This window comes from Leptodactylus fuscus, chromosome 5 (assembly GCF_031893055.1).
Source record: "Leptodactylus fuscus isolate aLepFus1 chromosome 5, aLepFus1.hap2, whole genome shotgun sequence".
Classification (NCBI taxonomy): domain Eukaryota; kingdom Metazoa; phylum Chordata; class Amphibia; order Anura; family Leptodactylidae; genus Leptodactylus; species Leptodactylus fuscus.
In genome coordinates this window covers 32211089-32225357 of record NC_134269.1, presented here as the reverse complement: position 1 = coordinate 32225357, position 14269 = coordinate 32211089, and the positions used below count along the sequence as shown (strand labels likewise).

The window sequence follows — 14269 nt, the reverse complement described above, 5'->3', positions numbered from 1 at the left end:
AAAAAAAAAGTTTCCCCGCGGAGACGCTGCAGACGGACACCGGTGGTTTGCTTTAAAAATCCATTGAAATGAATGGGTTTTAAAACTGCCGCCCCCTGTCTGGTTTCTCCGGGGCTTAGGACCGAAACCACAGGGTGCAAGTGTGAACACCCCCTTAAGTCCTGGAAATCCCTTTAATGTCACCTGCCAAGTATGGAGACATCATCATCAAAGAGCGAATGATGAGACGGCAAACAGGACAGTGCCTGGAGGGGGCGGTAGTGAGTACATTTAGTTCAGATATTTGCAGGTTCCTATAACTTCTTATTTTGTTGCAGTTTTGTATAATATTTCTTTTGTCTGAACTGTAAGTAAACAAAAAAAACAAAAAAAAACTGTTTTATGTTTTAGACCCTGAATTATTATAGGCTCCAAAAAAAATCCAGCTTTTCTGCAACACGAGGGCTCGGCTATTTGCTGGATCGGGGGAGGGGTACACAATGGAGTGGATTTATGTGTATTTTCACATACTCGTGCGTTCCGGTTTTTTGGGCTTTTTAATGGATCACATGTGGCCCTGTTACTATGACGGGACCTTTTTGACCGTCCAGTCTGATGGAGCTTCTCATATCTTGGCCCGTATTCACAGATCCTTCAATCGACTCAACGGATCCGTGAAAATGGATTATACTCGGATGTTCATCGACTGTGAAAATGGACGCACATTTGTGTGAATAAGCTCTAAGGCTCGATTCTTATGGCCAGACATGTTCGGACTGTAGCCATGCGCCCGATCCCGGCCATAGGTCTAATAACCTGAAGCAGTTTAGATCCTTCTGATGCGTATAGTTCAGGACTGACCCACGGTCAGGATGTGATTTGTGGCTGTAATACAGTCTGTGTCAGCGCCATGTGAATGCAGCCTTAAAGGGGATGTGACACTACAACACAATCTCAGGCGGCCCCATAGAAGTGAATGGAGCTCTGGCCACACAAGCGCACAGAGAGACTTCAGGCCCCCATTGTACTTTTGTACTGGGGGTCCCAACAATCTATCAATAGAATAGGGGAATGAGTCTAGTGGTGCGGCTCTTTAGGCGAAGTCTATATGGTGACTTTGAGAATCAAAGAAATAGACAAATCCTCTATGAAGCCTATAGGGATGGCCCTGGATAAATAATGGCTACCATTGCCATACGTGGTTATCTATGAGGTGGTTACAACCGTTTCCAGAGCTAAGCTTCCATCTTGTCTGTGACATTCAGGGCCTCGCTTACTTTAGTCTTAGTTCGTTGATATAATCTGCATTGCCTGGGCCAAGTGCCCAGTGGGAATTTTTTTAAAAAAATTTTTTAAATGTAGATTGTGAGCCCCCATATAGGACTCACAATGTACATTTTTTCCTATCAGTATGTATTTGTAGAATGGGATGAAATCCATACAAACACGGGGAGACCATACAAACTCCTTGCAGATGTTGTTCCTGGTGGGATTCGAACACCAGGACTGCAAGGCTGCAGTGCTAACCACTGAGTTACCGTGTTGCCCCAGTTGGAAGCTTCTTCCTTTGATGTGGCAGTTGGCATCTTCCTATACAATAAAAATGTTCTATATACTGTATCTTTAGAGAGAGAGAGAATCAGACCCCCATCATATAATATATAGATCTCCCATTCTTTCTCTTCCATTCCCATCATTATCACTGTGTGACGGGTGTCTGTCTGATCGGCAGTAAATGTGATAGGCGCCTGTGTGGTGTTACATTGGAAAGGGTTAATTTGATTCTAGCTTTGTAGAAGGTTGTGGGACTGTGCGATACGAGGTCATACTCCAAATCAGTGACCATAAGAGATGTGCACATCATATACTGAGGGGGGAGCTGAGGGGTATATAAGCTCGTCAGGGTAGGATAGATGGGTTCGCTGCTATATTTGAATTGCCTGAATATTTTAGGGTGTTGGTGCACATGACAAATGAGCTTCCCTAAAGAGTCCTATAAGACTAAGCCACGTCCTATCCCTGCCCTCCCACAATGATGTGTCATGTCTGCCCATCACCTCCTATACAGAACTGACAGCAAGCTCTTCCTGCTCTAAGAATCCCGATCCTCCTCCTCCCGCTGCCGTCACATCAGACATGGCTGCCTCTGCAGCTCCATCTCCTCACCCTGCCACAGCCAGGAGTTGGGATATTGGGACAAAGGAAGCGGGGTCTTCCAGGACTTCAGGTCAGGTTTCTTCTTTCCATTCCCAGTCTCTTGAGGTCTTGCGTTCCTCCTATGACCAGGCCTTCTGCCCCGTAGCAGAGATACCTCCTCTTGTGGTACACAACCCAATGTACATCAGCTCCAGGAACTGGTCAGAAGTTCTGTCCTGCTGGAGGACCTCTAAATCAGGTTTCCACTAAGCTGCTTTCTAGCATGGTTGGCGTACAGTGAAATGACATTGTATCACTGGGGTCCTTCCCTGCACCCACTGCTGTATACGTAGCCATGTCAGACTGAGAATCCTTGGGCTCACCCTCCAACAACCCATGTGAAATAGACCTTAGTGGCCTTCAAATCTGGTTGTCTTCTGCCGATTCATTATTGTGTTAGCGACTGCGCCCAGGATCCTCTGGTGCTCTGCGCCCATCTTACACTGATCGGCAGGGATTCATGTCCCAGCCTAGCTTCATTTCCAGCCTCCGCTCTACTTTCCCTGACCCCTAAGCTGCAGCTGCTACCTCGCTGCTGGACTTGCACCCTCCATATTGCAGGATACCTTTCGTAGTTGTCTTAGTGTCTTCACTGTCCCTAATGCACACGATGGCTACCCGGGACTCCCACACAGATCTCAACCACCTAATGGCGCTAGATCTCCTATAGCAAGACTTCCTGGAGGACATCAGACTGCCAAACTGGCCTTCATCGTGCAGGATCTCTACTAACCTGTACAGTACTCCCTGTTATATCATGATAGTTCTTGTAGAACCGCCCAACTTTGCTGTGGGTTAGAATGGAATACAACATAAATGGGCCGCCCAGTAATAATGACAGACGTGTGTGACCGCTAGTCCCCCATTAGTCATCCATCCAACAGGATGGAACGGGGGATACAATGACATTTTGCATTCCATACAAACTGAAATATTGCTTTTCGGAGGGAACGAGAGACTGCTACAGAAGTGTCTCAAAGAAGGATCATCATGACCGCTGTAATGCAGCCAATGAGGGATATGTGAAGGGGGCACCACTGATCCATTAGAGCGTGAAGATCATCGAAAAACAGTAGGGACCGTCCCAAGTAGCGAATAGGACTGTCCCTCCATTGAAAGTCATTGTTATGAAAGAACAATTGGATGTTTAAAGCCAAATCTGCCGACTTACCAGGATTGACTTAACCGGAGAGGCAGCCATATTCCTGCCGGGCGCTTGGAAGGGTTGTGGGAGTCAAAAGTACAAAGCAAGGAAGCCAATCTTAAATTCTCTGTCCCGCCCCACCCCCCTGTATGATATGGGTTGGAAATTTTAGATGCTAGGGGTTCAATACAAAGTGCAAAGATAAGGGGGGAATAGAGGGCAAACCTGGCAGGTCCCATTGTGGGTGGTAAAGAGGAGGAAGAGCGTTTAACAATGGCCAAGGGAAGGAAGTAGCGAGCAATAACTGCCGAAGGGGCAAACAAGGCGGTGATAGGACTAGACTCAAGGGTTTTTTTTTTCCCTTCATTCCTCTGTAGGGTTATATTTTGGATTTGCGTCTTCATCCAGAACAAATCCTACCACCTACTAATGTCACCTACCTTCACCCCCACCAAATCTAGAAGCCCTTCCTTACTATTACTACAGAATTAGAGAGTTCTATCAATTGCTACAATGACCAAAACAAAAACCCAAAACACCACAATTTCAATTTCAGCTACAATGGTGATCCTGGGTAAAGGAAGGAATGCGCATGTTGAATTTTAATATGGCTGATCCCTGGGTGAGAAGTCTGCCAACAGCTTACTTGCCCCATCAAGAACACGTGCAGACTCCTGCACAGGGAAGTCAGACGACTTATCCAGGGATTAGTCACATTAAAATTCAACATGCGCATTCCTTCCTTTACCCAAGATGACCAATGTAGCGGAAATTGAAATTGTGTTTTTTTTTCGTCATCGTCGCATCCAGCTTCAGTACCAGATGGCTGATCTAAAGTGTCTAGTGATGAGCGAGTAGTATTCGATTGAATACCTTACTGGCATAGGAATGCGTGTAATCGGACGAACACCAAGGGGTTAAACATCGAATATTCAAAGCGTTTAACCCCTTGGTGTTCGGCCAGCCGGCGAGGTATTCGATCGAATACTACTCGCTCATCTCTACTAATGTCAAGTCCTAGCTAGACTGTGGATCTGCTGCCCTAGGGCTGACGGTCATTGGGATCTCCAGTGTGGTCAGCGAATATTAGACTGACAGTCGTGGCGGGACAGGGGCACATTTGTGTGACAGCGTCATCTTAGGGTGGATTAGGTGAAGTCCGCCTTGTATACAGGAATGATTAAAAAAAAAATAAAATCCAAAAACACATTAAGTCCCTAGCAAAAAAAACAACTAATGTCTGTATCTGTATGACTCACGTCATTGTTTCAATAGTTGGGACAAAACTTACTGCAGTTTTTTTTAAAAAATTACAAAAAAAAAATTCATTACAAGCGAGTCTGCACAACCGTAGAGTAAAAATTCTATTTATTTCTTAAATTCACAGACAGTCTTTAATTATAAGAACATGGTAATACAAGCCGTGATACATGTGTAGTTCCATATAAATTTGGTATTTTGTGTTTAAATGAATTGGTGATGCTCTGCAGGGTCTCTCTGGCCAAAGGGTTAAAAAAAAATTAAAATTTCTAGGTTGTGGATATTGGTAACAAGGCCGACAAAAAGATGATGTGCTCACCTCTGGAAGCCTCGAAGCACTTTGCCAGGTAGGGAACCAAAAAAAAATTAAAAAACTCCCCTCTATTGACAGTAGTGGCGCTGGATTGGGTTACTTAACAACTGCATAATACAAGTTAGAAATGCGTTAGGTTGCCTTTGATGCCATGGATCAATATTAATACACGGAGGAGGTGAGCGGAACACTGTCAGATCATCTAAACACCAAAATATAAAAATACAAAAACACCCACCTAAGTCCGAATCTGTCAAATGTCGTCCTGTCGGGGTCGCACATGATGGAGAAATGGCGATTGTCATGAGAATTACGGTGCATGCGAAAAAGCTCAGCCGTCTATCAGCAGCTAGTGAGGTTTGTTTTTTTTTAATGTATTTTTTAAATAAACGCCAAGGTTTTGGGGGTGGATTTTGGAAAGGGGTTAATTCTCAAAAAAAAAAATATTGCCAAAAAATATATATTAATCTCTTGATGAAGTGGAAAAAAAAAATTAAATATTAACAAAAAAATTAAAGTAAGAGCAAGAAAAAAACAAAAAGTTGAATTTTTGAAATAAAGTTAAAATCTTAAATAATTTACAATTTAGCCAATTAAAATACAGCACAAATGAGTTTAAATGTAATAAATTAGTTTAAGTAATCTATTAAATTCATTTTTTTTTTTAATGGGTAAAAAAGAAAAAAAAAAAAAAAGCAATATTCCCCCCCCCACTGATCTTTGGCTGCTCCCGTTCTCGTACTGAATGGATTCTCTACTTCCTGTTGACAAACAGGAAGTAACCATTCAGCCAATGGCTGACCATAGCAATGCCCCGCCTCCACCGGTGAATGGCCGAGCCGAATCTCTCGTGTCTCAAATGGCGAGAGGAAGTAAAGACCAGTGGGACAGGGAGAGCGGGGCAGCTTAGGAACAAGATGGGCAGGGGGATCGGTGAAGTATTACCCATCACCACCCCTTTAATGGAGATAAAATGGGTAACCTAACTTGACTTCTAGTAAGACTAGATCCTCAACTGGAAGAAAAACTGAACCCTACCACATTGGGGGGGGAAAAAAACCTCGAAACTCTACCTGATCTTATCTGGACACAACTATACAAACTGACATCTTACATCAGTTAAGGGCTCATATGAGATGAGCAGACCATGGCTATTTGCCTGCAGAAACGGCGCCCCCTTTTTCAGTATCAATTACTGCAATTCTGCCCATAGGCTTCAATTTGAAACGCAGTCTACATACAAGAGTGGCGCTATATCTGCGAGCCGCCATGTTTGTGTAGTCTCCTCCAGCCCCTCTCTTACTGTATACCTCCTTCGTAAGTAACCCTTACAATACTGAGCTAATATACACTGGCTTGTACTCTGATAGATTTTATTGGATTTCTTGTATTTTATTTGATATTTTTGTCAGAAAAATAGACCATTTATACGTAGGGTTTAACAAAAAATATAAAAATTGGACAGAGGCGATTTCTGCAGACGCCGGTATTATCTGCATAGTTACAGGACTTCATAGGAGCTAATACACAGCGCCATGTACAGAGGTTTCCGTCAAGGGGATAGAGTGCTTAAAGGGACGCTCTAATCTGGAGCTCAAAAAAAAAAAAAAAAAAAAATCAGATCAGGACTTATAGGTGATCTCTACCTGCTCTGGTTTCCATTGATTTTGCTTCTTATAGGGGCTCCATAAGAACAGAGACTTCTAATCTGTGACTAGTTTAGCTGCAGCGCCTACAGGAAGTCTAAGACACGCCCCCTGAATCATCATTGGTTCAGGCTGCAGCAGTGCAGGGGGCGTGTCTCAGACTACGTCAGACTTCCTGTAGGCCCCGCCATAGACAACAGATCTGTCTTAATGGAGCAAAGGAAGCAAAATTTGGAGTAAATAAATAATCAGTAATAATTTGCTATAGGTGCCGACTCGCAGATCATTTTCGAGCTCGTGTCTGGACTGTCACTTTAAATAAAATTTTACATATAAAGTATGGACTTCATATACATTTAATGTATTTTAGTATCAGCTATAAGTCAGTTATGTCTAGGAGGGTGAGTGGGGGGCATAAAAAAAACAAAATGGTTACGCCATAGAGAACACATGACTGTTATGGTAATAGGACGCAGCCACATGGGCAAGTAAGGCAAATCGGAAAAAGGAATCCAGATGATGTTTGGAAACTCGAGACAGAATACTGTTTAGTGTATTATGGTCACATTTGGGGGCCTCGGACCCCTCCCCAATTGGAGTAGTAAGTGTGCCCACCACTTAGTAATACCAGAGAGAAGTCACGATTAAGAATGAATACAAAGGGAAGTATATTGTGTATATTGTGTCCATCCTGTACACCATCCAAAAATAAAAGGTATCCACCCCTGCAGAGCATCACGAAGCCCCATCATCACTTTGCAAATACTGAACAAGTATCACCCTCACAATCTTACATGGCTCCCCAATATTGCCGATGTGTCAATCCCCGCACCCTCCGCCAGGCCCCGCAGATGTAGAGAGCACCCTTCTGCCGGATAAATAAAAAAAGGGGAACGATAAAGGGGGGAGGGGGAGAGGGGTGGGCAACAAAGGCAAACGGGTTGAAACCAACATAAATTATTATTATTTTTCTTCCGTATATGCAGCAAAAGTAAAATGAAATGAAAATATAATAAAAAAGACTTTATTGCATGAAATCAGTTACAACACAGACTTCTGTGCCTGTTTGCTCAGGAGAATGTATGGGGGGGTGGGGTGCACTATCTAAAAAATAAAGGAGGGGGTGGGAGACAATGGGAGAAGGAAAGGGGAGAATAAAGGAAACGAGAGCTTATGGCACATAAAAGGATTTTAGTTTTTTTTGTTTTTTTTTTTCGTTTTGAACAAGTCAAATTATATATATTTATATATAAAATAAAAAAAAAAAAAAAAAAGAACAAAAAAATAAAACAGAGTAAAATTACAGAGACAGGATATGGGATAAGGGAAAAAAAAAAAAAAAAGTCCAGGGGAAGGTCAAAGTTCATATCAAATTAACAGGGCGATCAAAACAATTAAAGATTCCCCTCCCTCCCCCCCTGCCATGCACACACGAATACGCACGCACAGACACACGGTCACTCGCACTCACAGGGCCCGCACTAAACTTAGGGCTGGTACAGCTACTCTGCATTACTGCAGCGCCTACAGACTAAGGGCATAGGGATTGTTGCAGACTATTGGATTGTGTGCGAGCAGATCATTGCACCAGGTTTCAGAGAGCTGGACGCCCGACGCATTTCACAGCATAACATGGTCGTATGAAGGGGTTGTTTTTTTTGCAGGGATTATTGATGCTACAGTGTATACGTAACCGCGGTGGTCTACGACCCTCAAACACACATTCGTGTCTGCCCTTGGGACAGGTTGAACCCTCACGCTGGAAGCGCGGTGTCCTTGTGAGAATACAAGAACACAGCGGCGATGGCTGGGCGAGAAAACGTAGCCTACGGGGGGGATGGGGGGTGAAGGCAGCCATGCAACGTAATGGTCGGCCCAGCAGAGCGATAGTAAAATACATAGGATGGTGTTTATAACAAAGTCATAAGAATACGTATAAACCATGCAACTACATGTGTGTGTCTGTATACAGCCCACCCGCATGTATACATGTAAAGCAATATACAATGCGACGATGTGCAGATTGGGACTATGGGACTATACTTGCTTACTTTCTACGGAGCGGTTTCTACGTCCTTAGAGGAAAAAAAAAATAGGGGGGGATTAATACCTGAGTTTCGAGAGCAATTTGGGTGTACAAGGACAAACATACACACACGTACACGACATGAAAGGAAGATGTATACAATATTATAAAAACAAAGAAACAAAAAAAAAAAAAAAGTACAATCATTGCAGGCACATAGAAATGTGTGTACAAAATAAAACAAAGATGGGCTATCCTCGAGCAGTCATCACTGTATATGAAATGCAGCCAAACATGGACACCGTGAGCGATGTCGGGTGCGGGAGCGGCTACACGCACGATACAGATATAGAAACCGGCGCGCGTACGCCAAATCCAACTACTGCCATTGTGTACGTCCACGTTCTATATCACGTAACGTGTGCTAGCGAGACACACGCATACACACCGCTATGTAGCTCTGCCCGGGACCCAACCACCGAACTCAAGGTGCAATGGCAAAGAGGTGAGTAGATGCAATCCTGTATAAAACAAGGCTAAATGGGGCCCCCCTCCCCAAAGAGCGGCGGGGGCATTTGGATTCTATACACCAGTCCTCTCTACTTGCGCACACAATGAGCAATGTTCTGCAGCCCTCGTAGCCCTGACACAAACAAGCACACTTTGCACTGTACCCAAACGCCTGTCTCCCGGCGTGTGAACCTCACTCAATGCAGAGCGCTCCTCCCCACTTCTCACAGAAAGCGGGTTATAGAGGGATACCTCTGCTACCCCCTCCCCCAATGAGTCCATGCTCTTCCAAATCGCTCTGTGGGTGGTAGGAAAACAAGAGGTTTTTACTGCATGATAATCCATTACTGAGGCTTTACGTCTCCTCGCTTTCAGGTCAACACTTGTGGAGACTCCATATTTCCATGTACAAAGGCTGGGGTAAAAATACATGAGGGACATGAACGTCAGTGTCTCTTGTGGGGTGGTGTCCCCCCCTCTGCCCCTCGGTGACATTTAAAAGAAAAAGGGGGAAAAATAACCCAAAAAAAAACCAAAAGTGGAAATCACGGGACAGGGCCGAGTGGAGTAAAGTGGTGGAGGTGGTGACGGTGCGAAGATTGAAGTCTCAAGAGAACAAGTTCTGTTCAAATATCTCCATCAGGTCACTCTGAAAATTCATGTCTATAGAGGGCGCCATCTGTGGAGGCAAAGGACACGCATTAGCATAAGAGTCTACGTCATGGCGGTCTATACTGTCTACAGATGGACACATGGTGCCTTGGCTGCTTACCGCCTGTCGCCGTCTTCTCTCCTGTTCCCGCCTCCTTTCCATCTCTCGCTGATCCATGATTGGCTGAGAGCTCTGTGTAGGGGGTGGAGCTGCAGGAAGAGCATTTTGCACATGCTGTTGTTGTTGCTCTTGCCTTCGCCGAGCTTCTTCGTGCACTTTACGTGCTTGCTCCTGAGCGTCATCTTCCTCCCGGGATCTAGAACAAATCCATAGACCGGGTGTCAGGTTATTTATAATCAGCTTCCTAAGACTGGTAACACCAACTGCAAAATGAAGCCTTCTACCTAAGTGATCTGAGCTTACCCTACACTTCAAGGGGTTGGGCAGCCATACTGTAGGCCTGACATGACATCGGCCATGGAGAGTGGTTGCTTAGTGGGCAGGACTATTGCCTTGGTGAGTTTTTGACTCATGCAGATGTCCTATTCTAAGTACCTGGGTGTCAGTCAGTTGCCTTGATAACTGTTAGGGTTCATACTGTATACTTGACTACAGCAGAAGAGATCGCTTGTTCGGCCATATAACACACAAGAATACAACAGAGATGAGCGAAAACTATTTGAAACAGCCGTTTGGAATAGCACACTCCCATAGAAATGAATGGAAGCGGCCGGCACGCAGACTTTGCCAGCAGCTTAACCCCTTGTGTGCCGGCTACGTCCATTCATTTCTATGAGAGCGTGCTATTCCAAACGGCTGTTTCAAATAGTGTTCGCTCATCTCTAGAATACATGCACTGAGATCACTTGGGGTTCGTGACTATTGCAAAGGGTAAAATATCCTTTAACGTTGCCCATGTCCTATGGAAACTGAAGTTTCTGTGCTGGAAAAAAAAAACAAATCTAGATACTCCTGAATATACGAGAGAGAAAGGACAAAACCTCTAAGACTCTAATAATGTATAACAAGCTCTGTTACAAGTAGCGGAATATTTCCACCTTATGGCATTTTGCTAGGTTTTATCTCCCTCTCGATCACCTGGGGTTGTCGGGTGTACAGATCTATATACCAAGTCCTACCTCATCCTCTCTTGTTCTCGTCTCATCCTCTCGGCTTGTTCGGCCTGCAGCTTCAGAGCCTTCTCCCTCTCTTCCTTCTCCCGAGCTGCACGTCTAAAAAGCTCAAAGCTGTCGCTCGATGACTTCCCGGCAGCCGTGGGGGTGACAGTAGGCTTCTGTACGAGACTGGCCCAGGAGCCCATGTTTTTAATTTTCAGATCCTGCAGAGGGAGGGGGAGGAAAGATAAGTCACACATAGCCAAAATGTCAAGATACACACGGGGGTTCTGGCATTGATGACAGTCATCAATATGAGACTGACAGGGTCCAACAATGAAGGACCCCACCGATCAGCTGTTTACACATGGAGCACAGAGCCAGCAGCAGATGGAGCTCTTACCTATGAATTACTGCAGCTCAGCTCTTACACAAGTCTATGAGGAGCTCCTACTGATCAGCACAATGTAGTTTGATAGATTGTGAAACTCATAGAAAGTTCCTAGATTCATGGTCATATCTGTTGTCAACCGATATCAAGACAACCTATGTGGTTTTATATTACACAAAACATATATATGACCACATCGGTCTAGGCATAGGGTGCTCACCAATGAGAAAAGGATTTGTCCCGTTCAATAGAACTTCAAAAAAGCAGCCGGAACACCAGAAGTTGTGAAAAAAGTGAAGGAGGTTTATATATATATGCAAGGGAGACCCCCTTTAACCAATATCCCCTCCTGAAACTTCCTAGACCCATGCTCATCTGTCCCCATTATGTAAGTGCTGCAGCTGATCACTGACCAGTCACCACTGCAGCCAGTGACCGTCCCCATCAGGATGTTAATCCTTGGGCCGGGATCAAGAGACCAATTGGCAAACCGGTAATTAGGCATTAGGTCTTTTTTTTTCCCCTTCATTTCCATTTGATAACATTTTAAGCAGTTCTGGTCACATGGCTGAACAATCCCTTTGGTCCAGTTGCCATTTCCACTAGTATTGATGTATTACCTTTTTGGGGGCCACTGGTGTCTTAGGCTCCGGCTTTTGTTTTTCCTTCTCGGGGACCACTTGAGGGGTAATGTTCTGATCTGAAGGTCGCACCTGGCGGCTGCCATCAATAGGTTTCATCTCTGGCCCTGGAATGGAATAGGAGTCAAATCCTGTGTCAGTGACATTTTAAGAGCCAACATCACCTGACCAAACTCTTCCCAACATCCGGTTACAACCCCTGTTTGCTCTATCATGTTCTATGGGGTCTGAAGAAGGGTGAGGGACAGTGGTTCTTTTATGGGAAAACATTTCAGTCCTGCAGTTTGCCGTCTGCACATACATACCTATATACTTCTAGTTTTGTAAAACTTCTGACATGCCAAAGTGACCATGTCAGAAGTTTGGATTGGTGAGGGTAGATGTGAGAGCACTAGTGCAGGGGCTACTATATACCGTATTTTTCGGACCATAAGACGCACTAAGGTTTTAGAGGAGGAAAATAGGGAAAAAAAAAATTTTAAGGAAAACAAATTGGTGAAATATTTAATAACCTAATAATATAATATTTCACCAATGTAAATAGAACCGGGGGCTTTCGGACACAGGGATACCAAATGTGTATGTGTTTCACAGTAATGTTTTTGTTTTATATGTATTCTAGGGATATGGGAGTGATTTGAACATATATCTCTATCTATCTATCTATCTATCTATCTTTCTGTCTATCTATATCTAATCTATCTCATCCATGGATGGAAAGAGACACCCTGCAGTGAAGCTATGCAAGAAGAGAAAAAAGGGGCGGGCCAGACGGGTGAAGGAGGTGTGGTTTTCTAAGCAAACTTGAAAACACGCCTCTTTCACCCGTCTGGCTCGTCCCTCCTTCACTGCCTCTCACATCTTGCTCCGGCAATGAAGCCACACAGACAGGGAAGTAGGGGCGGGCCAGACGGGTGAAGGAGGCGTGGTGTCAAGCTTGCCGAGAAAACCACGCCTCCTCCTCCCGTTTGGCCCGCCCCTCCTTCCCTGTCTGTGTGGCTTCATTGCCAGAGCCAGATCTGAGAGGCAGTGAAGGAGGGGCGGGCCAGACGGGAGAAGGAGGCGTGGTTTTCTCGGCAAGCTTGAAACCACGCTTCCTTCACCTGTCTGGCCCGCCCTTACTTCCCTGCCTCTCATATCTCGCTCCTGCAAAGACGCGACACAGACAGGGAAGGAGGGGCAGAGCAGGCAGGCACCGTGCTGCTCTCCTTTTGATTCACACAGACGGGACACAGACGCTGCACACGCTGCATTCGGACTATAAGACGCACACACATTTTCCTCCCATATTGGGAGGAAAAAAAGTGCGTCTTATAGTCCGAAAAATACGGTATTCTACAGATCCTAAAATCATGCACTCCGCTCCTCCTAGCAGATAGACGAAGCCTTGCAGCACTACACTGATGGATTCTGTCCCTTCGTTTCAGCATCCAGATGTGTCACTACCCTACTATTATAAATGTGAAAGTTTGTGTGTTTGGATGCTCATTATATGGCTTCCCAGCGAGCTGCTGAGATGCCAGAACAATCACGGGCACAGCATGAGGAAGGAGTTCAGCAGCAGGACAGCTTAAGAGCTGCTGAAGCGCCGGAGCAGGCAAACCATCGATGGCAGCAATTTGCTGAATATAGGCGGATCATCGACGTCAAAAACACGCAGACGAAGTTGAGGGCAGAGGCTAGTCATGTATATAAGTGTAAGGCCTTATGCATGACCGTTCCATTTCCATGGACCTGATGTCCATGAAAAGCAGGAAGTGTCTGTCAATTTTTGGCCTCACATTTTGGCGAAGAACTGCTGTCACACAGTCTATGATTGTATTCAGGTATATGTTTTTATATTCATCAAAACTGATAGGAGCCTTCACTGCTTCTTTAATGGCCGTGTATAAGGACATATGAATAGGCCCATTCACACTCATGGTTTTAGAAGCAGCCATGGGAAGGCTGTTATTCACCATTTGACAATAATGTATAACTCACGCTGCTGTTCATGGCTGGAGCTCTTAAGCGATTCTGGAAGCTTATGGGATTCACTCCTCATGCCCGGAGAAAAACCTTCAGGCCTCAGAGAGGGCGAATGGCGCTTTTGTTCTTTTACCACGAGCGGCTGAGGCTGCAACACTGATGATCCTCTCATTTCCTGGAGGAGAAACAAAGACATAAAATGAGCTTCAGAGAACACAAAACTGTTGAAAACGTGATAAACGCCAACATAAGAAAGTAGAAGAGGAATGAGATGGTTTACCTGCTTCTTAGGTTGCACGGCCTGTGGTGAAGGTGGATGGGCCATGCTTGCAAATGGAGCCACCTGAGGTGAATGGAGGAGAAGAGGTGATGGCGCCTCTCTCATGTGACCTAGATACAGAACGGAACAGGTCAATCACGACTTGGAC

The 14269-nt window shown here is 44.9% G+C and overlaps 1 protein-coding gene across 4 annotated transcripts in view; it reads right to left on the bottom strand.

Annotated features, from left to right (window-relative positions):
• Nucleotides 1-7890: 7890 nt before the first annotated feature.
• The window catches only part of BRD4 (bromodomain containing 4), a 30283-nt gene continuing 23904 nt past the window's right edge, over nt 7891-14269 (bottom strand). For all 4 annotated transcript variants that reach the window (XM_075272776.1, XM_075272779.1, XM_075272777.1 and 1 more), the window contains exons 16-21: nt 14122-14231; nt 13857-14016; nt 11853-11980; nt 10866-11065; nt 9847-10042; nt 7891-9753 (exon numbers count right to left, since the gene is read on the bottom strand). In XM_075272776.1, coding sequence (XP_075128877.1) covers nt 9682-9753; nt 9847-10042; nt 10866-11065; nt 11853-11980; nt 13857-14016; nt 14122-14231 — 866 coding nt within the window. In that variant the 3' untranslated portion in view covers nt 7891-9681. The remainder of the gene's footprint in view (nt 9754-9846; nt 10043-10865; nt 11066-11852; nt 11981-13856; nt 14017-14121; nt 14232-14269) is intronic.